We start from the raw sequence: 24840 nt of genomic DNA on the forward strand, positions 1-24840 counted from the left end.
CCCCCTCCAGCTCACTCTGCTGAAGGTTGGAATGTTTCGTGCTACTGGTTCTGTTTCAGAATAAAAAGATGTAGGAGCAAATAAATTACAATCCAGTTTTATTGGACATGTTCCAAAAAGAGAGAGGAAGGAAAACACAGCATCATATCACTATCACTGAAGTATAAAAAGCTGCAATTTTTTTTTTTTAATGGTATTTTCACAAAAATAAAAAGATGTGGTGGAAGACTAAATGGGTAAATTCCATCAGAAAGGGGAAGGTAGATTTTGGGCACTGGTGTGCCTTTGGGCTCCTGCTCCCAATTGCCTCATTTCCCATGTGCTGGGCTGAAACCTGACTGCACTTTTCAGTTTACCAAATGTCTTTCTTTTGGTAGAGAAACCCACACATAGTGGAAATGCTGAAATACCCGCAGGAACAGTGTGGACATGGCCCTTCAGGCAGTTTTTTCAGTGTAATTTTCACTGTCTCAGACTTTCACCTCAACTGCGGGTACCAAGACAGTGGGGAAAGTCAGCGAGACTTGGACTCTTGGATTATTTGGGCATTTTTTTTAGACCATTCCAATAAAACCTAGCATGAAACAGGACAGCAACCCAATTTAACTGCAAACGCTGATCTTGCTTTTGAAGAACTCTCTGGCTCAGTTATTATTTAGAATTTAAAAATCCTATAATTTAGAAAACAAGCCCTTTTCCATATGCTTTGGATCAGTCACTGATAGCTCATCTGACAAAATACACCCACAAGATTACGGTAAGATGCCGCTTTGGGCAAACTTTCATTTAAGAAGAGAAAGGACAGGAATGGGAGAGTAGTTTGGGCTTCCTTTTCGATAAGCTTGTTGCAAGTTGAATCCGCATCGCTGTGGGTGGTACTTTTCAGATGGAGGTATCTCAGATTGCTTTCCTAATATTATGCTCTGAACCACTGGCCAGGCTCGTGAATTCACATAGCTGCAATGCTCAGCACATCTGGAAGAAACATGTTTTTCGAAGCTTGGCTGTGAATGGGGAAAAGAGGGATTTTCCATCATACTCGAGTGACTCAGAAATTACTCCTAACGGGCTCTGTGGTCCCATAATAAGGGATATTTTAGGAGGGGCCCCACGCTTGGAAACCACTGCCTGGGATCTTTCAGCAACCTCCTGGGGTATTTCTACATAGCAGAAAAATAACCCACATCTCTGATAAAGATGAGTTGCTTAACTTGAAGGAGTGAGTTTGGTTCATCCCAGCAGTGAAGGCAAAGCAGGCTGAGCTGAAGCCAAGTTCCCAGCCCATCCCTGGGCTTCTGTGGGCCAGAACTGAGCTAAAAACCCAAGTTATTTCATCTTCACTGCTATTTGATCTGTCTCAGCTGATAACTGTCAGCTAGCCACAATTACAAACAAGCTGCTCAGCCTCATTAAAAGCATAAAACAACAACAACAAAAAATAATTTCCCATTCAGAAATTCACTTAGGCCCATGTTTTCCTTTTAATCCTGTTTCAGGTACTTTGAGAGAGCTGGTTAACACGTGCTCCGCTGCTTTTGTTGAACTGTGATCCAAATGCTTAAGAAAGACGGTGCGAAGAGCTGGGACAGAGGTGGGTGGAGGGAATGGTGGTGTGCAGGAAGGATACAGGAATAATGCAGGAGCAATGTGGGAGCAGTGGTTTTGGGGAAGGTCTGGTGTTGGTTTTACTCGGGCTGTGTAGCATTCTTCAGGCTTTGGCTTTTTATGCTCTTTTTGCTGGAGGAGGTTTTAGAGACGATTTTCACACCTGGGTTGGTGCCCTTTGCACTTCCAGAGCTGAAATTCCCTCCGCCAGTGCTCAGACTGCTGCTGCCACCACCTCCGTAGCCAAGGCCACTTGCAATGCCGAGACCACTGCCTCCTCCAAATCCAGCTCCGAGACCACCACCACCACCCCCCAGTCCAAGTCCTCCTCCGCTTCCAAAGCTGTAGCCTCCGCTGCCGCCGCCGCCGCCGCCACCTCCAAGACCAAAACCGCTTCCGCCGCCTCCTCCAAGACCAAAACCACTTCCACCACCTCCTCCAAGACTGAAACCGCTTCCACCACCTCCTCCAAGACCAAAACCGCTTCCACCACCTCCTCCAAGACTGAAACTGCTTCCGCCGCCTCCTCCGCTTAGGCTCAGTCCACCAAATCCTCCTCCTAACCCAGCTCCACCAGCCATGCCAGAGCTGGAGCTGATGACAGCTGCAAGAAAAAGTAACCAGAAGGTTGGACATCTGCTTGGCAGTCACCCAGTTCCAGAAAGAACCATCATCAGGACCTCGACCCACAGGACTCGAACCCAACTTCTGTTCTCTGTGCAAGCCACTAATGCTGGTGGAGGGCTCTGAACATCTTCTATTGGGCAAAACCTCATTTTTCCCAAGGTTGCTCACAGCCTCTGCTCCCACTGGGCGCAAAGCAAGACAAACACTGTGATACTTACAGTAGCTGATGGGGTTCAGTCCCTCTCCGCTCAGCCTGTTGGAGACCAGACAAAGGGATGTTTAGAGCACAATGAAGGAGGCAGGCAGGGGGACCAATTGCTGGACAAAGCAATAGTCGCTATTATTCCTGCAGGGATTTTGCTCCCACCTGCTCTCCTCTCCCTCCAGCAGCTTCCTGTAGGTCGCGATCTCGATGTCCAGGGCCAGCTTGACGTTCATGAGCTCCTGGTACTCGCGGAGCTGCCGGGCCATGTCAGCTTTGGCTTTCTGCAGGGCATCTTCCAGGTCAATCATCTTTGCCTTGGCATCTTTGAGGGCCAGCTCCCCACGCTCCTCGGAGTCTCCGATGGCTGTCTGCAGGGTGGCACACTGCAAGAGGAGGGATTGGGACTCCTAAATGCTGCTTTTCTTTTTGGGTAAGAGTCACCCAAGGAAGAAAATCATTCTGGCTGGGGTGTTAATGAAAAAAGTTATGACCGAGGTCGTTCATCCATAGCTAATGTTGCTGGAGTTGAAATGCCAGCCTGGCAAGAATTAATTTAATACGTGTTACAGCATGGTACCATTTCAGGAGGCAATTCAACACATTTAATGAGGCACATCGTACTCTGTGCTAACGTCCCCAGTCAGCAAAGCAGAACTGCAGTGCTAAGGGACTACAGAACAGGGCTCCATGGGCTCCTTTTGCCATTCCTACCTGGTTCCTCATGTTCTCTATCTCTGACCGGATCCTCTGGATCAGCCGGTTGAGCTCAGAGATTTCCCCCTTTGTGTTGCGCAGGTCATCCCCATGCTTCCCAGCCGTGGCCTGAAGCTCCTCGAACTGAGGTTCAGAAGGAAGAGTAAACAGTCTGAGATGTCCAGGTGGACAAGATGTGGCTCAAACAGCCTCATATAGGGACAGCATACAGGAAAAATTCCCCAGAAATGTGTCCATGGCATCTATAGGTCTGTTCACCTTGGTTTGGTACCAAGCCTCTGCCTCGGCCCGGCTCTTGTTAGCAATGTCTTCATACTGAGCTTTGACTTCAGCTATGATGCTGCTGAGGTCCAGGTCCCGGTTGTTGTCCATTGACAGAATGACAGCGGTGTCGGACACTTGTGCACTGAGCTGAGCCAGCTCCTGCGAGGAAGCATACAGGATCTCGGCCAGCTGCACTTACCTTTTCAAATGCTGTGAAGGATGGCCGTCACTGTCCAGGGGGTGACAACAGGGCAGAAATCAGGGGAGGGGGGTGTCTGTACCGCATCATAGAGGGCTCGGAGGAAACTGAGTTCGTCAGTCAGAGCATCCACCTTGGCCTCCAGCTCCACCTTATTCATGTAAGCAGCATCCACGTCCTGGAAAAGAGCAACCATGGGGACATCTGCAGCTCCTGGGACCTCTTCTTTAGCTCAGCCAAGGGCTGGCCAAGCCTGGAGATGAGGCTGCCCCTTTCCCAGCTGCAGTGGTGCTGCCTGACTGGAGCAGCTGTGCTGGGCACATCCCCCTGGAAGAGCACCAAAAGGACATCTCTTGGCCAAAAGAAGTGCTGTGTGTAACTTAGTGGGTAAGGAGGGGGTGCAGGCCATTTGGCCTTGGTACCCGGGGTTCCTGGCACTACTGACCATCTTTGTTTCTACATGGTCTGTTTTTCCCAGGCAAGCATGTGTGTCTGTTGTGGGACAGGAGCGGGACAAGAATTTACTTCCATCCTCCAAGCCTCTCCATTCCTTTCTCCCAAACCCACAATCCAAATGGCAGCTTTTAAAAGATGAGGATGCAGCTCCGTGAGATCTCCCATCCTATAGGACATTCCCAGCCTGTGCAATGGTTAGGGTTAGCTCAGCATCCATAACACCTCCTGTCTCACCCACCTTCTTCAGCACCACAAATTCATTCTCTGCTGCTGTGCGTCGGTTGATTTCCTCTTCATATCTGTAGGGATAAAGAGAAAGACATGCCGGATCATACCTCGGTAGGTAGAAAAGTTGTACAGGTAGGACTGCAAGGTTATCTGGGCTGGCTGTGGCATTTCCAAAACAATCTCCTGGAAACTGCCTAGCTCAAATTTGTGAGAATCTCATTTCTCAAAGGGTTTAAATGTCATTTTGACATAATGCAGATGGAACAAGGAGGGTAAAGCTGGTTTAGATGATTTTCCTTTGCAAGCATCATCACAAGTTGTTGTGTCCTGGCTGAATCTGCATTTTCCAACTGGAAAAATGTCAATGGACCACCTTTCTGCTGCTGTCAAGGAAGACAGGAGTTCTGCAGGGAGAGATACCTCACAGGCTAGATGTTTGACTTTCAGAAAGCTAAATTTAAGTGAGATTAATCCTACTTCCTAATGCTAAGCTGAACTGTTTGCATCCTGCTTCACCCCAGGGAACCTGAATGTGCTGCCAACAGGCACTCACTTGTTCTTGAAATCCTCAACGAGGTCTTGCATGTTCTTCAGCTCCCCGTCCATGCGTCCCCTCTCATTGAGCAGGTTGGCCAGCTGCCGTTTCAAGTTGTTGATGTAAGCCTCAAAGAGTGGGTCCAGGTTGTTTTTGCCTGAGTTGTTTTTTTGACCCTGGTCCTGCAGGAGGGTCCATTTGGTCTCAAGAACCTTGTTCTGCTGCTCCAGGAAGCGAACCTGAGCATTGGGAAGCAAAAGAAGCTTAGCAGAAGATACCTGGGAGCATGCTGATGGCCAGTAATCAGTAACTGGGACTGAAGCATAGCACAAACCAGGGAAATCCCAACCCAAGAGTATTAAATCCAGCATTGAATATCCTCCAGATTATCTAGGGCTATGTTAGCTCACCCAGTAGTTAAGCAAATCTGCCCTCAGTGGACAGTTCTCTTTAGAGTCAATTTAATTTAGCAAGCCAATGAGCAATCATTAGAAAATGTGGGTTCAGCTCTTTCATCACTTGCTTTCTTTAACATCCATTGGTTTTTCTTTCTTTGTAAGAGATATTTATCTTCCTTCATTAAAGCTAAGATCTGAGTACTACAGGTTAAAAGACAAGTACTTAATTATCTTTCCTTTTGCTCATGTATACTACATACTTACCCAAGTAAAAGCCAAGGAAGGGCTTAAGTTGAGTCAATATACAGAGGACTTTAGCTTGCAGGCAATACAGCACTAAGGACTAACATGTCTGCTGTGATTCCCCACAGAGAGAGCTGGCTTAAGCAGCTAGATCCGGACCTGAAACAGGCTTACTCCATTTAAACTAATATATCTTATTTCTCAGGCACAAAACCTGGATCTAATCCTCTTATTACTAGTTTCTAGTCTAATTTTCTGCCTTGTAAGTGTTTAGAAGAATGTTCTTTTTTGATTACTTTAATGAAGACATGCAGATAGGAAATATGCAATAGGCTGTAGATCTATGAAGTCGTATTTCTGTAGCTACAAGACTGTCTTGCTCCCTCTCATGATTCCACAGCACTTGATAAAGTCTCACCTTGTCAATGAAAGAAGCAAACTTGTTGTTGAGGGTCTTGATTTGCTCCTTCTCATCTTTTCGCACCTGATGGATGTTTGGATCTATCTCCAGGTTCAGCGGTGCCAGGAGGCTCTGGTTGACAGTCACTTCTTGGATTGTACCGACTCCAGCTGGGCCACCACCAAATCCCGCTGGGCTCCTGCCACCACCCAGCCCTCCACTGAATCCTCCCAGCCCCCCTACTCCACCAAAGCCAAACCCTCCACCACCTCCCTGTCCACCACCAAAGCCAAACCCTCCACCACCTCCCTGTCCACCACCAAAGCCAAGTCCACCAGCACCTCCACCAAAGCCATATCCACCACCTCCACCACCAAGACCAAGTCCAAGACAGCCACCAGCTCCACCACCACCACCAAGTCCACAGCCGCCACCACCGCTGCCTCCCAGGCCAGAGCCACCACCAGCTCCGCTCCCAAAAGCAGCTCGGAAGCTGCTTCCAACACCGAAGGATATCCTCTTGCTACCACCAAGGTTGTAGAGGCTTCTGCTGCCAAAACCGCCACCACTGCCGCCACCTCCTCCGATGAGCCTTCCAAAACCACCTCCACCTCCTCCAGATCGTGCCACAGACATCGAACTAAAGCCAGCCCTGTTGCCACTTGGAATAATAGCTGAGGCAGCGCTGTAAGATCTGCCTCCACCTCCCGCTCTCATGCTGTAAGTTTGCCGGTTCATTGCAGCAGGAGATAACAGCCCGGCGCTGGGGAGAAACAGCAAACTGAGAGAGTGCAGCTCTCTGATGGCAGGGAGTGCGGGATGCCCTTTTTATCCCTCTGGGGATCTGGGCTTGGTTGCATGGAAGTCCAGTGATCAATTTAGTGCCTTCATGGTTTTGACGTTCCAGGCAGCCAGCTGTCTTATTGAAACTTGTTAAACACTGATTGCACTCCAACACACCTATTGGAGCTGGTGCAAATCTGCTCAGCTAGAAGAGTTATCTAACTCCCTGATTTTTGGCAGGGAGAGCTCAGCCTTAGTCCAAAGCCTCTGTATGCTTGCAGAGAGATGTATTATTTTATTTCCTAGCTGCAAAGCAAAAGAAAAGAAATTTAAAAGGGTGGGAAAAAAGAGAACTAGCTACCTGGATACACTTAACGGTACTTATAAGATGCAGTAGATCAGTATAGAGCTTAGTGGACAGCCCTCTGAATTAATTTGAGTGAAAGGCAGTGAGAGTAAACCACCTAAATCTGAAGAAAAATATTTCACAGGGCTCCTCCACCTGAAGGCAGAGTGCAGGCATGATGTTCATGAAACCTGACTTCTCTTTCAGGGCTCTAATTTATCCAGTCTGCCTGTTCATGCTTGTTAGGCAGAGACCGTCTTTTTGAGCTGACTAGTGCAAAGAGGTCCTGATCCATGATTTTCCTCTGAGACACTATGTTTAAATGTCACCTCAAATTTTGGCCATTTAGTATGAGGTGTTTAGTCTATGGCAGATTTCCTAGGCTTCCTTTCTAGAGATATTGGCATCTCCAGAGGACAACTCCATCCCACCCAGAGGGTGCTGTTCCAATGTCTCCAGCCGACTGATGATGTGGTCGATGCATTTTCATCTTGCTCTAAAAAGCATTTCAATGAAAGAGGCAGATTTGCTGAAAAACACTTTGCCCAGTTTTTTGGAATGGTACTATTTGCATATTAACATTAAGATGTAATCAGTCTTGAGTTTCTAGCTCTTTGCATCTGTGATTTCTTTTAAAGACTTTTTAACTTCTCCATTCAAAATGTTGCCAAAAGCAAAGATTTAACCAGCATGAAAAATACTCCCTCAAATTCTCCTTATTTTACTTCCTGGAGTCCTTGGGAAAAAGCAAATTCAATAGGGTGTGGTGACATTTTCTGGCATCTCAGAATTTGTGCAACTGCAATGTTTAGAGTATTTTAGTCCTCGTATTTAAGAGCTCAGTTTGTTTTCAGCGTGTTGCTGTCCTGGTGGCATTGCCTGTGCTGTGCACATGACTGGAGCTTAAACGTATTTGCAGGACAGGACTCTACATGCCCTTCAAAATACATTCATGTGCCCCAGTGCTACAAAACCATTAAGTATGAGCTAAAATCCCACTGGCATCTCTGGAAGAAAAATTAAGCAGGTGCTTCGTGTTCTACTGAATACAGAAGACCAAATATCTGATTATCCTTGGAGAAATGCTGCCAGGCAGGCTCAGACTGGGAGAGTTGGGTCACTCAAATAGAATTTCCCATTGCAGTGCGAAATTCCTGGTTGGTACAGGTCGTCTTGCTTCTCTTTGGAAAATGTTGATCTGAATCTGCCTGGGATGTCACTTGAAATTCATGAACATCTATTGCCTTGATTATTTGCATAAAATTCAAAGCCTGGGTGCGATGGGAAAATGAGATTGTCTTCATGCTTTCTTGACCCCAGTAAAGGCAGATTGTCCTGAAGCTGACAAACGGGTTCGGATCAGATATTAAAGCTGAATGAAGGTAATGGGATTAAAGGTGGGGCTGCCAACAAGAAAGAGGGAATTGTCATTTTAGGCTCCCACACTCTTCTTCCTTCAGCCCACTGTCCACAAGGTATGCGAGTGATGCAAAGGTTGGGTGAAAAATGCACCAATTCTTTACTGGGCTGGTTTACTGTGTGGAGGAGCTGAGGTTGGTGGGCTACATACTCAGAGGCAGATGTGGCTTTTTGCATCTGTCAGTTTGGATCGACTCTACTAGGCTCTGTGGATCTACCAAGGGCCATGTCTAGAGCGACACTGAGCAGGATTTGGCCTCCAAAAAGCCCCCAAAATCATGCTCCAAAATAGCCTGCTCTACATGAACGTCTTCAGGCAGGCAGCAGAAAACATGGATTTTGCAATACTCGGAGGCTGAGAAGGGCAGGGATGATTAAAGTTATTCTCCCAGAAATGCAAGAGCTGCTGGGCTGCTTTGGTACCCTGGGGAGCCGTCTGGTTTTTGGTGTGCAGTTATTGTTTTGCAGGGGGGGGGGGGTGATCAACATAAATTATGAGCTGTTGGGGCACTGGAAGCTTCTCGTTCAGGTGTTTCTGCTTGTTATTTACATATAAATGAGATGAAGTCCGAGTCGTATGCATTGAGACAGAAAAGGTGAAGATAACCATTTCAAAAAACATTCTCTTTAGGTGGATGAGTTTTGCCTTCTCAGCAAGGGCTGATCCATTTGGCTTTCACCACCACTCCCAACCCAGACAGCGTCGCTAAGGCATGTCATTTATTAAAAAATAATTAATGATCTGCTACCTGCTGATCACATCCAATAAACCATCTTGCTTTCCATCAGTAAAGCACTGCAGATGTGGGGAGCCCGAATCCACCGTACTTGGTGCGGCCTCTGTGCTGGGAGAGAAGCAGAGGGAGATGCTCGGCCAGCGGTGGGTTCGTCACCACCGTGTCGGCATGGACAGACCGAGCCTGGCAGGATGGTTGAACTCACCCACCCGCCATGGAGAGGTTGGGTTGGACAAGCCGTTGAGTCGGCAGTGAAGTTTAGGAAGTAGAGTGGGATGTTGGGGAATAAATTATGTCACCCGGTCCTCGGTGTAGCTTTCATGGGGTAAATTAACCTGCCCGCTCTCCGTGCCGCTTCCAGACTGGGTGAGGAGAGACAGATTTCTCCAAAGGGCAATTCAGAGCAAAGTTGTCTCAGGGGGTTTTGGCTGCAGCCAGGCGAGCTGTGGGAGGGAAGAAGCTGGCAGAGCTGGCTGGTTTTCCCAGCATCCAGCTGTGCATCCAGCTGTGATGAGCGCCACCACGGCAAGCCCTCCCCAGCCGTGTTCTAGAGCCCTTTCAGCGGGTCCCCATCCCTCGGAAACAGGGGACCCTGGCAGAGAAAAGGGAGGGGGCAACCTGATCTCACCTAAATCCCAGTGTCCCAAAATGATGGGAGAGGGTTTTCCCCTCCCTGCAAGGGACATTGGAGGGGGACGTCCATCCTACAGACTCGGCTCTTCGTGTGAGGTCGTGTGTTTGAAGGAAGGCTGGGGCGTTTGAGGAAGAAGGGCCCTGATGCTGAGTTTTGGGAAGGTACGCTTTTCTCTTGCTTTCTTTTAAAATTAGCCTACTCTTGTGAGAGGGTTTCAGGGGTGGGGTGTGGGATTATTTTCTTTTTGTTACTACCTGAGCTGGTTCTGACTGATTTCTATAAACAAGGGCCTGGCTGCTTTTTTGTTCTGCCTCCAGAGATCCCAGACAGTGTGAGAGATCCCAAGTGAGCTGCACATCCCACGAGCAGTTAAATATCCTGGTTTACACTGCATTTCCAGACTTCCTTGTGGCCACACTAATCTCCGGCTGGAATAAAGGTATGCAAAAGCGCATCAGGAAGGAGAGCAGACAAAGTCTCAAAAAAACTTTGTTAAAACTCCGCTTCTTGCAAGCTACCAACCCCACCCATTTGGAGAGTCATGTTTGAGAAAATACCTATGCTTTTGTATTATCAGGGAGGGAAATAAAACCCGTGAAGCAAAGTGTGAATTATGCATGTAGTTTATTGAAGGTAGCTGAAAGTTTGGAGTAAGCGAAGGATAATCAACTCTGTTCACTTACACATTAAAAGCTTTAAATCCGTCTATCTAGTACACACACAGGAAAAACAACGCATGCATTTAACTACAGAAATATAAGGTGCTCATCGGTGTGTAATTAAAATCTGCTCTACCAAACCTGGTGTAGCAACTTGGACCAATTTACATAAGCATTACCAACCCTCTCACAAACAGGAAAAATTGGATTTTCTGGTGTCATTAAAGAAGTTAAATAATAGCTGCAGCTCCATCTCGGACAATTAAAATGTGGCTTCTCTTTCTGAAGTTGGGATGACCAAATCTTTCATCCCTTTGCAATAGCTGCACTAGGGAAAGAAAATCCCTGCTGAAAAGGGGTCAAGCAGAAAAGACTGATTTAAGAGCCAAGATGATGCGTGAAGACAGGTATGGACTCTCTGAAATGAAACTTTCACCTGGCTGAGACCGTGGGGGTAAGTTTCCCCCACGAAGGACATGCAAGAGAAGGTGGGTTTTGGTCATGCAAAGAGTTCTTGGCAGAGCGACTAGCCTAATTGCGTGGGCATGGGCAGCGCATGGTTGTGTGATCCCTATAGCTGTCAGAAGGAAGGGGAATACTGTTTTATTGCAGAAATGCTGACTATTTTAAAATATGTTGTGTTGTTACCCTCCGGTCTCTACCGGGTTGTTCTGACCACGCGCACAGCTGTGCTGTACCTGTTCCCGGTGCCGCAGACCCCTGCCCCGGGAATGATGACGGCCGCCGGGCTGCACTGCTCCACGCCGGCGCACATCACGTTCCCCAGGTTGCCCACGCCGGTGGTGCACTGCACCGCCTCCGCACCCGAGATGACTTCTCGCCCCACGCAGCTGACCGCGCTCCTCGCCCCAAATCCACCCCCGACCCTGGGGAGGCAATCTACGCTCCGGGTGCTAAAGCCGGCGCCGCCGACGCCGAAGGAGGAGACCACCCCTAACCCCGCACCGGCCCCTCCTGTCTTGACGGCGCATTTCCCTCCGATTCCAGATAGGGATCGGCACTCCCCAACCGTGCCACCGCCGCTGACCACAGCTGTGGGAGAAAAACAGGCTCAGTCACTCCCAGAGCAGCTAAAACCCAGCTTATAAGGAAACTTATAAGCTTAAAGGACTTGTAACGAAATTAAGGGAAGGAACACTTCATTAGCTTACCTACGCTCACAGGGTTGCCGGTACATATCCTGTTGAGAAAATAAATGTCTCAAAGATGTATTTAGGGAAATATTCCTCAAATGCACAAGCAAAGAGATGTGCTGCACAGCCATTGCCTCCTTAGAAACCCTGCAGGTACTGCAGCATTTCTGTGCACCCAGGTGTGAGGTGCTGATCCAAATTGCCCACTAAAGCACTGCAGGGTTGGATCCCCAAATCCCACAGACATCTTAATATCCCATCCGCTTTTTGTACCGCAAGCGAGGGATCTGACAGCAGCATGCTTGGTGTGCTGCAATCCAGTTGCCCTGGGAGGATGAGGAGGAAACAAGGGCAATGCTCCCCTCTGTACCGACGGGGAGAAAAAAGGGTGATGCTCCCCTCTGCACCCATGGGGAGCTACAACCACCCAGATTTCTTATCGCCTCTCCCTCCCCTCCCGTGGGGTTTCACCAGCTTTCATTACAAGGTGCAGCCAGGGATGCGCCTACCTGCTCTCTTCTCCTTCCAGCAGCGTTCTGTAAGTGGCAATCTCAATGTCCAGGGCCAGCTTGACGTTCAGCAGCTCCTGGTAGTCTCTCAGCAAACATGCCATCTTGTCCTTGGCTTGCTGCAGTGCAGTCTGGAGGTCGATCAGCTTCTGCCGGGCATCTTTGAGGGCACAGTCGCCCCGCTGCTCAGCATCACAGATGGCCGTTTGCAGAGCTGCAATCTGTGGACATTAACGGGCAAGAGGGTTGACAGTGGTGATATTAAGAGGCATCTCCACAGGGTTGCTCATGTACCCCCTTGTTTCTCAGCTAGGAAATGGCAGACAGCCTAGATTTAGGCTAGACACGTGATGGCTAAGCTGTTTGGGATGAAGGGGAGGGCACCTGTTGGCTGCGCCCTGATAGGAAGCATATAGCAAACACCGTTTCTGTTATAGCCAGACCAACTGGCTTCTGCTTATTTGCTAAGTGAGAAATAAATCTGCTTCTTTGTGTATCAACAGCAGATGGGAAGCTACAAATATAGGCATAAGCTGGGGCGGTGGGGGGGGGGGGCGGTTCTTTGCAGCCCAACAGGGTGGGAGCTGGTGAGGATGAAACCTTTTGCTGGAGAAGTTGAACGCCCCACTGCCCATGCAACATTCAACTCTTTGTCCTACCTGTTTCTTCACGTTATCCGACTCGCACTGCAGCTTCTGGATCATCCGGTTCAGCTCGGCTATCTCACTCTGGTTGTTCCTCAGGTCATCGCAGAACTTGCCCCTGCTGCTGTGGAGCTCCTCCAGCTATTGCGCAGAAAGAGGATGACGTTAATGCACCTGAATCGCCCCTTCCAGGGAAGGTGGTGACTCTCTGGAGCCACACTGACGTCGGTGCTCCAGGGGAAGCACCCAGACGTGACCTCAGCCCAGCCAAGGCAACAGTCCCAGGTAGGTCCTAAGCATTTGCCCCTTGGGAAGAGGATGGTGTTGCTGATGGGTGTGCACAGAGGAGACCTCTCTGAAGCAACACTGTGATCTGCTGTGGTCTGTTTTTACAGAAAAGTCTTAAACCACAGTTTTAAGGTTGGGATGGGGTTTTTGGCATGACTTTCTTTGGCAAACTACAGTGCATGCACTCTGCGGAGTGGGTTTAAGTTGCGTCACGGAGGACAGAAATGGTCCTCAGAGTTTTGTTGGCCAAGGGATTTCCTTGCCATCAGTGCTGGTGGTGTGAGTACTCACCCTGGTTTGGTAGAAAGCTTCCACTTCAGCCTTGCTCTTCTGGGCAATCTCCTCGTAGCAGCACTCAACACTTTTGATGATGCCCTCCATGTCCAGGTCCCGGCTGTTGTCCATTTGCACAATGACAGAGGTGTCACACAGCTGACAATCCAGCTGAGCTCTCTCCTGCAAGATCCATCGCATGTCAGTCCCCTTCCCTCAACCAGCCCAAGCCAGGCATGCCAGTACCCCTGGCAAAGAGGGGCCTGATGAGAAGGTGGAGGGTTGGGGGAGGTTCTCCCATTAACACCCAACTAGAGCATGGGGTTCTCCAGGTGGGTGACTGGTTTCCAGCAAGAGCTGGCAGCTGGGACCTGTTTTGGTGGCACAACATGGGATTGCTGCATGCAATTCCCTAAGGAAGGGTGGGGAATCCTGGTGGAGCAAGTTGCTTCGCTGCAACTCAGCATTTCTGGCTGCGTCAGCAGTTTTCTGGGCTGTGAATCCCTCAGGGGTGAGTGCTTTGGGCCCCATTGCCTACAGACTGCTGGGAGGTGTATGGCTAGAAAAGGTGCAAATATAAAGTGTCCCCTGTGTGTTTTGTTAAAAACTTGCTACATTTTAGACAAAAACATTAGCTTTCATCAAAATATTTTGACTCATGTAGCTTAAAAAGTGAAGCGCTAAAAATCTTTGGGTTTTGAAGAGTAAGATGTCTCAGTGGTTCCCAGGGACGGTTTGGGTTAGAATTTGAGGGGCATTTTCATGCAAAAGATTCCTCCCTTTGCAGACAACAATACAGGAGATAACCAAGGACTCCCTTTGCCTTCCTGAAGTGTGTGGAATAGCGTTGTTATCAAATACATATAAAGAGATATAGATTTTTGGGATGCACTTTCAGAATTTTCAGAAAAGACACCTTTCCCTGCATTTAGTTTTGGTGTAAGAGCTCAGGGTGGCAGCAGATGATGTATCGTCCCAGGGGCAGCAGAGCAGGAGCCGGGAGCTCTTACCTCGGCGTAGATGCACTTCAGGAACTCCAGCTGCTGCCGCAGGAGGCCCACTCTCACCTCCAGCTCCTCCTTGGTCAGGTAAAGACAGTCCACATCCTGGAGAGACACCACATATTGGGTGGAAAGAGGTGAAGAAACAAGGACTGTGGCAAAGCCCGTGTTTTCTGTTAGATTTGCAGGAAACCTCACTATCTCCAGCCCTTAAGACTATCCAGGTTTGCATTGTACATGCTTACAACCTGATAGGGGGTCTCCAAATTCATTGAGTTGCCTGTATTTTGGGGCTACCTGATGAGGACTCAGGTAGTGTGGTGGTGCCAGGACTCCCCACTTCTCTCCCTGGCCCCATGCCCAGGTTTTGCCCACGCGTCTGCCACTCTCAGCTGGTCTTGCCGACGTTGTCCCTAGCGCGACTCACCTTCTTGAGGACCACAAACTCATTCTCCGCAGCCGTGCGCTTGTTGATCTCATCTTCATATCTGCAGGAGGAAAGGAAAGGGGTGGGATGCTGAGCCCCGGGGGTCCCATCCCCACCACCCAAGTGTCCAGTGCAGAAAATGGGAAATGTGATTAAAACCAGAGCCTCTCCCTATTCACTTTGTACCTCCTTTTTGATTTTTGCTTTGTTGCTATTTCTTTCCTCCCCAATGGGCTTTGTTCAGCAGTTTTAAATAGTCCACGCCAGCAGTATCGGTGGCTGGAGTGAGACGGCAGTAAATCAGGCCAAACCACTAGAAATGCAAAACCCTGTAACTCGGCTGAAGGCTGGGACTGCTTCTCCTAGCCCTGCTGCTTTGTGTGATGTTTTTCTGAAGCATCCAGGACTCTGCGCTGAGTGTATATGAGGAGACTGTGGCCAAAATGCCCCAAGGGAGGTCAGGAGCTTGAGCAACCTTTGACACTCACAGGTGCAATAGGAAGAAAAGCCAGTGCATAATGACCAAGTAATTGGGACCTAGAACTTTCACAATATGATTCTATGATTCTGAGTCTGACCTCCTTGGTGGCGGCTCAGTGAGAAAAAAAAAAAAAAAACCAACGTCTGAGATGCTTGACTGTATAATCTCTGGAGAAAGGATTATTCTTTTATCCTGTGCTGTGTACCACCAGCCACAAAGCGTCCTGGTTGTGGCTTAGCAGAAGACATGGGGAGCACGTTAAGGAATATCTGCAGCTTAGATTAAAAAGCCAATTCCCACTTTCCCTCTGGGAAGACAGAACAAACCCCAGTGGAGACGATGTGGATAAAGCGTGGGCTGGAGACAAATAGGCTGAGGGTTTTGTGGGAACAGATGGCACCGGGGACATGAGACGTGGGGGAGCCACAGGCACAGATGATGTGGGAGATTTGATATGGCAAACCACGACAGTGTGCAGGAGCATTAGGGAGAGGGAAAGTGGTTCCCTGTCCCTCTCCCTAAGGAAACACTGTTGAAGTGTGGTTGAAGAGCTCTCCCAGTCTATCACCAGCATCTGAGGTGCAGCAGTGGGACTCCAGTACAGGAAACCAGCCCAGCACTGGTGTGCCCTGCTCTGCTCCCCTCCCTGTACCCCAGTTTTTGGACCTATCTGGTGCCAGTGCGTTGGCTTCACACTCAGAAACACCGCTCAGGCCAGCAAATACTGCCGTCTGCAGCTTCTCTCTGCATAGTACTTACTTGCACTTGTACTCTTGAACCAGGTCCCTGAGGCACCGCTCCTCATTTTCCAGCCTCTCTCGCTCCCCCAGCACGCACTCCAGCTGCTTCCTCAGGTTGCAGATGAAGTTCTCGAAAACGGGCTCCAGGTTTCTCCTGGAAGCTGGGAGGACATACTGCTGCAGCAGCTCCCACTTGGTGGTCAGCACCTTGTTCTGCTGCTCCAGCAGCCGGACCTGGGGAAGCAAGAGATGTGAGAGTCATACAATCCCCTCTTGTCCCAGGCAAGGGCGCTTCGGGCTTCTCCACTTCCGAAAGGAAAAAAAGTAAAAATAAAATCAGAAATGCAAATGGTTAAGTGCTGATTTCTCAGCAGCCTGAGTGAGACCAGCATCTTCTCTGAGCTAAACCTGGTCCCACCCAGGACTCCTACCACAGGCTGAACAACGCTGGTGTGTTTGCTCTGTGTTGAGGCCAATCATCTGTTTGACCAAAGCTCCATTCAGCCAAACACCACCTCTTCCCCTGCGACAACTGGCTGATGGAGGATCCACTGCCTCCCCTGATGGGCTGAGGACAATAATGAGTCTTCTGGAGCACTAAAAGCTCCATCCAGGATCTCATTTGAATGTATCTGATTTAAACTCTAACCACGGATATTTATCATGCCTTTCACTTCTAGATTAAAGAGCTCTCTAGTACGTGAGAACCTTTATGCATCATGAATAAGTCATTTTTCAAATGGGAGGAAGCGGAGTTGCTCCTTTTACGTGGGTTTGGTTTTTCCAGCTGCACAACAACTCACGAGGAAAATCAAGATCAGACAGAGCAAAGGTTTCTCTGCCATTTGAAAAATCATTTCCTATAACACATCTCTAAACAGTAATGAAAACCCTTAGGCTTATCTAAGAAGACAATGATAAATTACATCTGTTTAGGAAATCACCAAATCGTTTCATTCACAGCGTGGAGGGACAGAGAAGTTAAAATCGTTCATCTCATTTTAGCTAGACATCTATCTTTCTACACCTCCTTGATGAAGCACACAAACTATATTAAAAATGCCAAAGTCCTTTGGAGTTTATAGAGATGCGATAGCAATGTCAGATTATACCTTCGTAATGAAACTTCCTATTTCGCCTTCTTACGTTTCTGTGTCTCCATCCCTTCTCTCACAGGTTTTGATTTACTGTAGCCCTGGAGCCACTCCTGATTTAACTATTTAGCAGACTGGTGACCATCGAAAGGTGAAATACTGGTGCAGTTGCCTTGGTGCAAGGCTGAAATCCAAACAGTCTCCAGGTCAGGACCACCATGGTCTATCAGAAACATTTACAATATCAGGGTGCCGGGAGAAATAGCTACCGACATTGCCTCTCTAGAGACAATCCATCCATCAGAACCTAGAGACACGAGGCGAGCAGCCTGTGCGGAGGGAACCGGGGTCTCACCTTGTCAATGAAGCAGGCGAACTGGTTGTTGAGGTTCTTGATTTGCTCTTTCTCATGGGTCCGCACTTGGCACTCCTCGGGGTCGACCCCCACGCAGAGGGGCTTGAGGAGCTCCGGGTGGATGCTGACGCCCCGGATCCCTTCGGATCTACCTCCGCCAAGGCCGATGCCAATGCCGCCGCCGTAGCCTCCGATAGCCACGCCGTCCCCGAGACCTCTGTAGCTGCCCAGGCCCCCGTAGCTTCCGCAGTTACCAAACCCTACGACCGTGCCCACGCCAAAGCGGCCTCCGCCGTAAGCCACGCCGCAACGTCCGACGCCGGCGCCGCCGTAGACCCCGCTGCGGCAGCTCCCGCCGAAGGAAATCCTTTGCCCTCTCCCCAGGTCGCAGACGCTCCGGCTGCTGAAGCCACCAATTCCACATCTCCGTCCCACCGGCTGGCAGACGGAGGCTGAGCTGCTGTTGCCCCTGCCGAGGCCGCAGACGGCGGACGCGGAGGAAAAGCCCCGTCTTCCCAGGAGAGAGCTGGAGGTGTAGCACTGTCGACTCATGGTGGCTGGGGGAGACGGGAGGTGAAGCGGTAACGGCAAAGCAGAAGAGCAAGAGAGGAGCAGGGAGTAAAAGGAGAGCTCCTTTAGCTTCTCTGAGGCAGAGCCCTTCCTCTTATATACCTTTCAGGAGGTGCCTGAGATGCAAAAATTTAATTTATCCACTGGGTTTGGTCTGCCTGGCAGCAAGGAATGGCTTCCAACATTTTAAACCCACAGCAAACACTTCTATCTCATACGAAATAATGTGGAAATTAAAATAAACTGCTTTGCTTGCAAGCTTCAGTTTCAGGACTTATATTTTACTTAATTAATCTGCTTCCTTATTGTGTAATTATAGTTTAGCAAAATAATTCAAGGGGTTTTTATTCATGGCTTGTTTACGGTTCGGTTTCACCACAGCGTTTAATTATGTTTCAGGACCTCCTGCAAAATGTCGTGGCGATGCCGCCTCTTCCAGGGTCTCTCGCCAACTCAGGGCTGGCTCTTGAGCAATGACCGGTGGCGATAGGGGAGAAGGAAGGCGTATCTGTCAAAGCACAGCACCAACGTTGTCGGGAGCATTCTCGTAAGCATTCATTTCTTCCTTTCATGGGTACAGCTAGAGCCCTCGTAGGCAATTTGGTCGTAGCCGTGTTCGCCGGCTCGCGTGCTGGTAAGCGGAGCAGGTTGGGGTTGGTGGTTTCCGTATCAATGGAGCATGAACTACACGAGGTGGTGCCAAGGACGAATTCAGTCATGGGATGGATGCTTTGGCAAATTGGGGGTTCATGCACATGAAGTCGAGGCACTGGTCCAGCTGGGCCCCTTAGAATATACAGAACTGAAGATAAGGCATTTCTGGGAAATGCGTTGCTGCAGACAGCGATTTGTTGCTGAATTGTGTGCCTAGGGAAGGTGAGGATCGTGTTTAGTATCTGGGTGTGATGTGACCGGCACACACGGCAAATTCACGCAAACGATAGCTGGAGATGCAACAAAGAAGTGAAGCAAAGTGTTACAGACAGGTTGAGAAATGTTAGCCAGAGTGAACTTTTTTCCTCGTATTCCTGTGACACACCTATTTGACGTTAAATTATTCTAGTAATATCTGTTAATGAGAAGGTACCATACCATCTTAATTAAAATTCTTAAAAAGATTTTTGAATTTCCTTGGAAACAAATAAAGTTCCTTTTTTGCCTTAACAAAGGGGTCTAATCACAGAATCACAAGTGATTGCATAGCTTGCCCTAAGAAGTCTTTGCATCTTTGCCGGGGGAAAATTAACTGGTTCTGGGAGGATTCCTAGTCAGTGCTATTGTAAACTTGAAATAGGTTGTCTTGAATTAAAAATAATGCAAAGGAATTAGGATTATTTAGAATACTTGTGGAGTCTCTCCAGGTAAAGATCTTCCTTTTTTTTTTTTTTTTTATAGGTCTCATAATGAGTTGAAATGAACTATAAAATACTATATGCAATTATAATCATGCAGTAGTTCCATTGTAGCTGCATTGGTCTGAGTATGTTAGGGTGCGCGTCTTGCAATGAGATGTACTTTTATTTGTGAGATTGAGATAGTTGGAGAAAACAGATGAGCTTTTGGGCACTGCATCCTTCATGTCACTCTGCCCTAGGTAATCCAAGCACTGAGACCTCTTGCTAGTAAGTGAAATGGGGAAATACTTTGGAAATTTATTTTATTTTGTGCTGAAGTGTTGGTGCAAGCATTGTAGAGGACGGCTGGGTGTGTGGTCTGAAGCCAAACCTGGGGCACTCCCTGGGATCAGGGCATTCATGGATGAGCTAAAGCATCACTTAGCCTTTAGGTAGGTCTGTACAACAGGACCTTCATGAGCTCTTTTAGGTGGGCATAACCGTGGGCAAGCTGAAAAACAGGGAGAAGCCAGGCTGTCAGATTACCAGCACAAGTGGCTGCAGTCCTACTTTCGACCCTGCACACTGGCTTGGTGCAGCTGTGGTGGGGCAGAGACGAGGGATGGGGGATAGTGACCAGGAGCAGCCACTGCTCCGAGCTCTGCTATCCAGCAGGAGCACAGAGAGAGGCTCCAGCTCCTTTTTGTGGCAAGAAAGACTCAGCCCTTTATCCTTGAGGGTAGCAACTTGCCGGTTTTTTCCAGCTGTGAGAAATCTGGATCTGGTGCGGATCGGGTCCCTGCTGTCCTCCCTATCTTGGCTCGGCCACCCACCGTAGAGTGCCTTGTGCCACATGGGTGACACATACACCATTTGAGGGCTCTACACCCTCCAAACCCCCAGTCTTGTTAGAAGGCAGGGAAAATGCCGCTCACGTTACAACCATCCACGTTGCTCCACCGGCTGCGAACCCTGAGATCCCTTCTTACGTACGACGTGCCGCCAGGCTGTTTCCCCGTGGATTGAAAGCAATAAACCTGCGCTTCAACCTTTGGCTCCTCCTCACGGCCCTAAGAACCTGGCTTCTTCCAGGTGCCCAGCCTTGCACATCAGAGCGAGATGGTTCAGGGCAGCGCTTGTGGTTTCCATCTGCTGAGCTTTCACAAAGCTGGTTCGCAGTCACATGGTGGAAGCCGTGAGCACTGGTTACATCAGCTTCAAAGGAGAAAGCACTCTGGTGTGATTTGGTCTTCTGAAAAGAAGGATCGCCGTGGCTTTTATTTCGTCGGACTCACACATGCACAGCACTGGCTCAAGCCAGACGCAAATGCCTTTTTCATAGAGACCTTCTTCGTAGAGACCTTCATGGCTCCATGCTTTGTCCTGGCTGATTGCAGGTCAGATAGTGTTTGAAAAGCTGTAGAAAGGGACTAACGTTCCTCTTCACAAGGAAGAGATGAAATTTCAGGCTGACGGGGTTCAGCAAAGCTTGAAAGCAGCAGCTTATACCCAGATTTACTGGGGAAAGCCCTGAGGTCCTTGGCCCTAAATATGCCTAGAATGGTGGTGGCTTCCATGAGACTTATGCCTTTGAGATTTACATGTACCCAGATGCATTAGAATAAATTAATTCTGCTTAAGCACCTTACTAAATTGGGACCTGTTAAGCCATGTGTGCAGATAGGGAGAGCCTAGGGGTTTTTCCAGCCTCCTGTTACGATTCCAGCTGTAACAACCCAGCCATCCAAGTCTGCCTTCTCCCAGTGAGAAAACCATTTTTTAAGACCCTCTCCTGAGAAAATGGGGTTGGCAGGGCTTGGCCATGCTGATGCTCTCCCTCCCTGCAGGCTGGGCAGTTTTTGTGGCTCCTTGCGAAAGGGACCGTGCAGTCACCATTAAAATGGCTAATGAGGCCCCTGGGACATCTCCCTCTGGTTTCACGGGTCCAGCCCTCCAAAGGTGGCTGTTCCCAGTCTCTTAACTGCAGCTTGATTCTGCTCCCACATCAAAGCAGATGGTGGATTTGTGGGGACCAGGGTAGAGATGATGGTCTGGGTTCCTTCCATCGCCACTGGGCACCTTGCTTTCCTCCCAGTAATCTTGGTCCACAGTAGCTCTTCACCCTCAGCCTGGCTTGTCCCTGGCCATTTATGCTGCTTTGGGGCAAAAAGATGGACAAGGTAATTCCTGAGGTTCCTTCCAGGCCGTTCCCGGAGCATCAGTGGTCACTGCCCATATGCACCATCTGCATTTGCAGTGCGGCCAGATAAGACCTTGCCAAAACCTTTACCTTCCTTCTGCAGTCTTTCTGGTGGACAAAAATGTGCTGTGGGTGACCAATGTTGGTCACGTCACCAGTATTGATGAGAAGATGTTGGGATATTATGGCAGTAAGCTAAGCAGAAGAGAGTATTGCTCCCAAAGGCAACGTCTCATGCAAGGAACATGGAGAGCTACCTACTAGCCAGAGCTGGATGTCTGCCCTGCCTGTGTGTGCAGTGATGCACTGGCCACGCTTGGTGCCCTGACAGCAAATCCAGGTGCTTCATTCAGGGCAACTTTGTCATATTCTGGGCAGTTCTTTATTCGTGTAATGAAAAAGCTGGGCGTTGGATGCAGAGCTGCATGCACCTTTCAGACAGAGCTTCTGTGACTTCTGGATGTTTGACTGCAGTAGGCAGCATGCCAGCAGCAGCACAAGGCAGCCTGTTTGGATTTTTTTAAATCTGCGTTTAAAAACTCTGATGGTGTTACCAGGTGACCTAAGCCAAGAAGCTCTCCTTCACAGTTCTTATTTACTGTCTTATTTTGCAAGAGACAAATAGGTTTCATACCAAACACCATGGGTGTCCGCCACCTTCCTTTGTAACGTTCCTCTTTTGCATAGGAATTTGTAAGGCACTTTTGCATCATCTGACCAACTTTGTGCTAACACTCGGGGCCGATGGGCTATTAGGGCTGTGAGTAATGGGGTGGAATTGGTATGGAAGTGTCATGATGAAAGCACAACAGCCAGGACTAAGCATTGGGAATTGCCGCTGCAGAGGGAGAGCAACCGCATGCCAAGGGCACAAGGTTTGGACTGAAAGTGTTTTTCAGGGGAAAGGTGGGCAACCCTTGTAAAAAGCAGCCATGAGAACCACATCAGCTTTTGAGGTTGGCAATACTGCCGAACTGTTTCACGGGACAGTCGTCTCTTCTCTTCCATGATACAGACTTTTTTAACCAGAAAGCATGTTCCTTCATGCACTAAGCCAACCAGGGACTCCAGAGATGCCCTCCAGCAGCTGAGTGAAAGGGGAGAGTGTGGGAGGAGGGAAATTCAGCCACTGAATTTCAACTAGTTCCCATCAATAGGTCTGTAAATCTATGTCTGTGTGTGCACGAGTATATATAATAATGACCATAGAAAGTAGCTGTTCAGTATGTGTGGTTAATGTAATAGAGTTAATTTTGCAAACTTATAAAGAGGTTTCTTTAAAAAAAGTGAAGTAGAGACAATGGGCAAACATTGCGTGCAGTTTATTGGCTAGCAGAGCAGAGAACAGAGAACTTCTATCAGCAATATGATCTCTGTGTGCCCTGTTGAATTAACAAGTATCACTCTGCAGAGAGGGACAAGGAGACATGTTCAGTAGAGAGCAAACTCTATTACTGGACTCCTAAAAATGACTTGGCAGGTAAGATAACATAAAAGAATAAAACCAACTCTAGCATGGGAGTCCTCTTAGGTGAATTCAGCTACCTAAAAACTAGTTACCAGTTTGAAGCTAGAGGCATGGGCTCCATTAATAGTCAATGAGAGAGCTTGGTACCATCAAGCAAAAGATTGTTTTCTAAAGTCACTAGTGCAGGAGAACCTAGAGCCAAGGAGTCACGCTTTGCAGGGCCATGGGGGAATGATCCAAAAGCAGAGGTGGTATCTGTACACAGCTACCAACCTCAGCAAAATAGAAGGACAAATATGAACCAGGAGAAATAACAATGCTGTGTTTATGAGCACCTATTCATTAAGCTTTCCAGATGGACACTCAGATTAAGGAGATTATACCTCTAGAAGGTATAGCTCCTAGAGGACATACCTATTATCTCTAATGAATGGTTGGAGTCACTTTTGTGATTCATTTTGCCACCAACAGGCAAAAAACTCGCCATGTGTCACTCCAGAGGTGGCAGCTTGGTGCATAAGCTCTGTATTATGGTTGTCTCCACTGGCTTATACTAGAGATAAAGAGCAGAATTTGTCCTAGAGGAATTTGCAACCAACTTCAATTCATCACAGCCCTGATACTCAGAAACACCTTCTCCAAAGTCACCTAAAGCCCCAGTGCTATCTGCCCTGGAGAGCAGCCAGCTGAAACACCGGGCAGCACAGTCTTCATCTCCCCAGCTCAGCAAGCCTACAGGGTTGTAACCTCCGTTTCCAGAGATTAACTCTCTGAATTGCTAGCAAACCACACATTCAGGGAGATAAAGGCAAGCAACAGTAATGATTATACCTCTGGACTGGTAATCCCTCCTCCCAAAGTTAAACGCTTCCCTGCCGCAGCTATGTCCTCCAGCGTGCAAGATGACTATGCCTTCAGAGATGCAAAGTCATGCTTTGATTTGACTTGGTTTCTGAGGTGTGTTCCTTCACTTCTTGACCTAAATCTCCTCTTTTAGGAAACTCTTTCTTTCATGGCCAGAGATGTGCCCATACTGAGTTTGAAATCCAACTGGGCCATTATCACCGTCCATTGCACTGGACTTGGGAACCTGGGCTGCAAGAAAACCCGGTGCTCAGTAACTGGAAGAGAAAGCCAGAAACAGCACAGAGAAATGGAAAACAGAAAATCTTCCTGTGAATCATACATTTTTCATAGCTGTGCCAACAGGACTCCCTGGCCATGCTCTGCGGGAGGATAAAAGGAGATACATTATTAGGCAAATCTGCAACTTACAGAAGAAACGCCACTGAGTGGGATCTTAGAAATTCACGATTTCATTTAACAGCTACTCTTAACTCTGCACCCCGGTGATCCCGAGTGAATCAGGCACCCATCTTCCTCTTCCGCTCAGTGGGGATGCACACGCTGAGGAGACTCATTGGGGGAACTCCAGTGTAATTTCTTGAAGCAACATCCACACATCAGTGTTTTGCCTTGTTAGTCTCTTTGTTCTTGTTATTATGTGGTTGCTTTTTCTCCTTGAATATCCTATGGGGTAATCTGCCTGCTGGGCGCTGCGTGTGATACCAGGGAGTGTTAAGCACCTGCCTCTCTTGTTCTCCATCCAGAAATGGCTTGCATGTGGAAATCTCAATGACCTAAAGACAGCTTGGTGTTCAAGACATCCTAATAATTGCACACATGGCCTTCCAGCTCCTCCTTGGCTTAACGTAGAGAGTATTGCATGTTTTTTTTCTCCCAGGCATTTTTGCAAACACCATCACCACGCTGCTCAGCATCACAAATATCCGTCTGCAGACAGGCTACTTGTCAAAGGACAGACGGGTGGCTTTACTTTCCCTTTAATT

At 48.5% G+C, this 24840-nt stretch overlaps 2 protein-coding genes across 2 annotated transcripts; both read right to left on the minus strand.

The window, feature by feature from the left end:
- Positions 1 to 1685: 1685 nt before the first annotated feature.
- On the minus strand, positions 1686 to 6734 carry LOC126046718 (keratin, type II cytoskeletal cochleal-like). Its single transcript, XM_049819484.1, is given in 10 exon segments — positions 1686 to 2209; positions 2451 to 2485; positions 2600 to 2820; positions 3149 to 3274; positions 3410 to 3574; positions 3697 to 3792; positions 4309 to 4369; positions 4852 to 5072; positions 5893 to 6708; positions 6711 to 6734. Coding segments are annotated over 10 exon segments (2289 nt in total).
- Positions 6735 to 11110: 4376 nt separating this feature from the next.
- On the minus strand, positions 11111 to 17970 carry LOC126046730 (keratin, type II cytoskeletal 4-like). Its single transcript, XM_049819519.1, has 9 exons — positions 17419 to 17970; positions 15989 to 16203; positions 14749 to 14809; positions 14331 to 14426; positions 13339 to 13503; positions 12775 to 12900; positions 12116 to 12336; positions 11625 to 11653; positions 11111 to 11505 (listed from the first exon to the last, which is right to left on the minus strand). Exons 1-9 carry the CDS (start codon positions 17968 to 17970, stop codon positions 11111 to 11113), a joined length of 1860 nt encoding a protein of 619 aa, XP_049675476.1.
- Between the last annotated feature and the right edge of the window lie 6870 nt (positions 17971 to 24840).

This window comes from Accipiter gentilis, chromosome 16 (genome assembly GCF_929443795.1).
Source record: "Accipiter gentilis chromosome 16, bAccGen1.1, whole genome shotgun sequence".
Lineage (NCBI taxonomy): Eukaryota > Metazoa > Chordata > Aves > Accipitriformes > Accipitridae > Astur > Astur gentilis.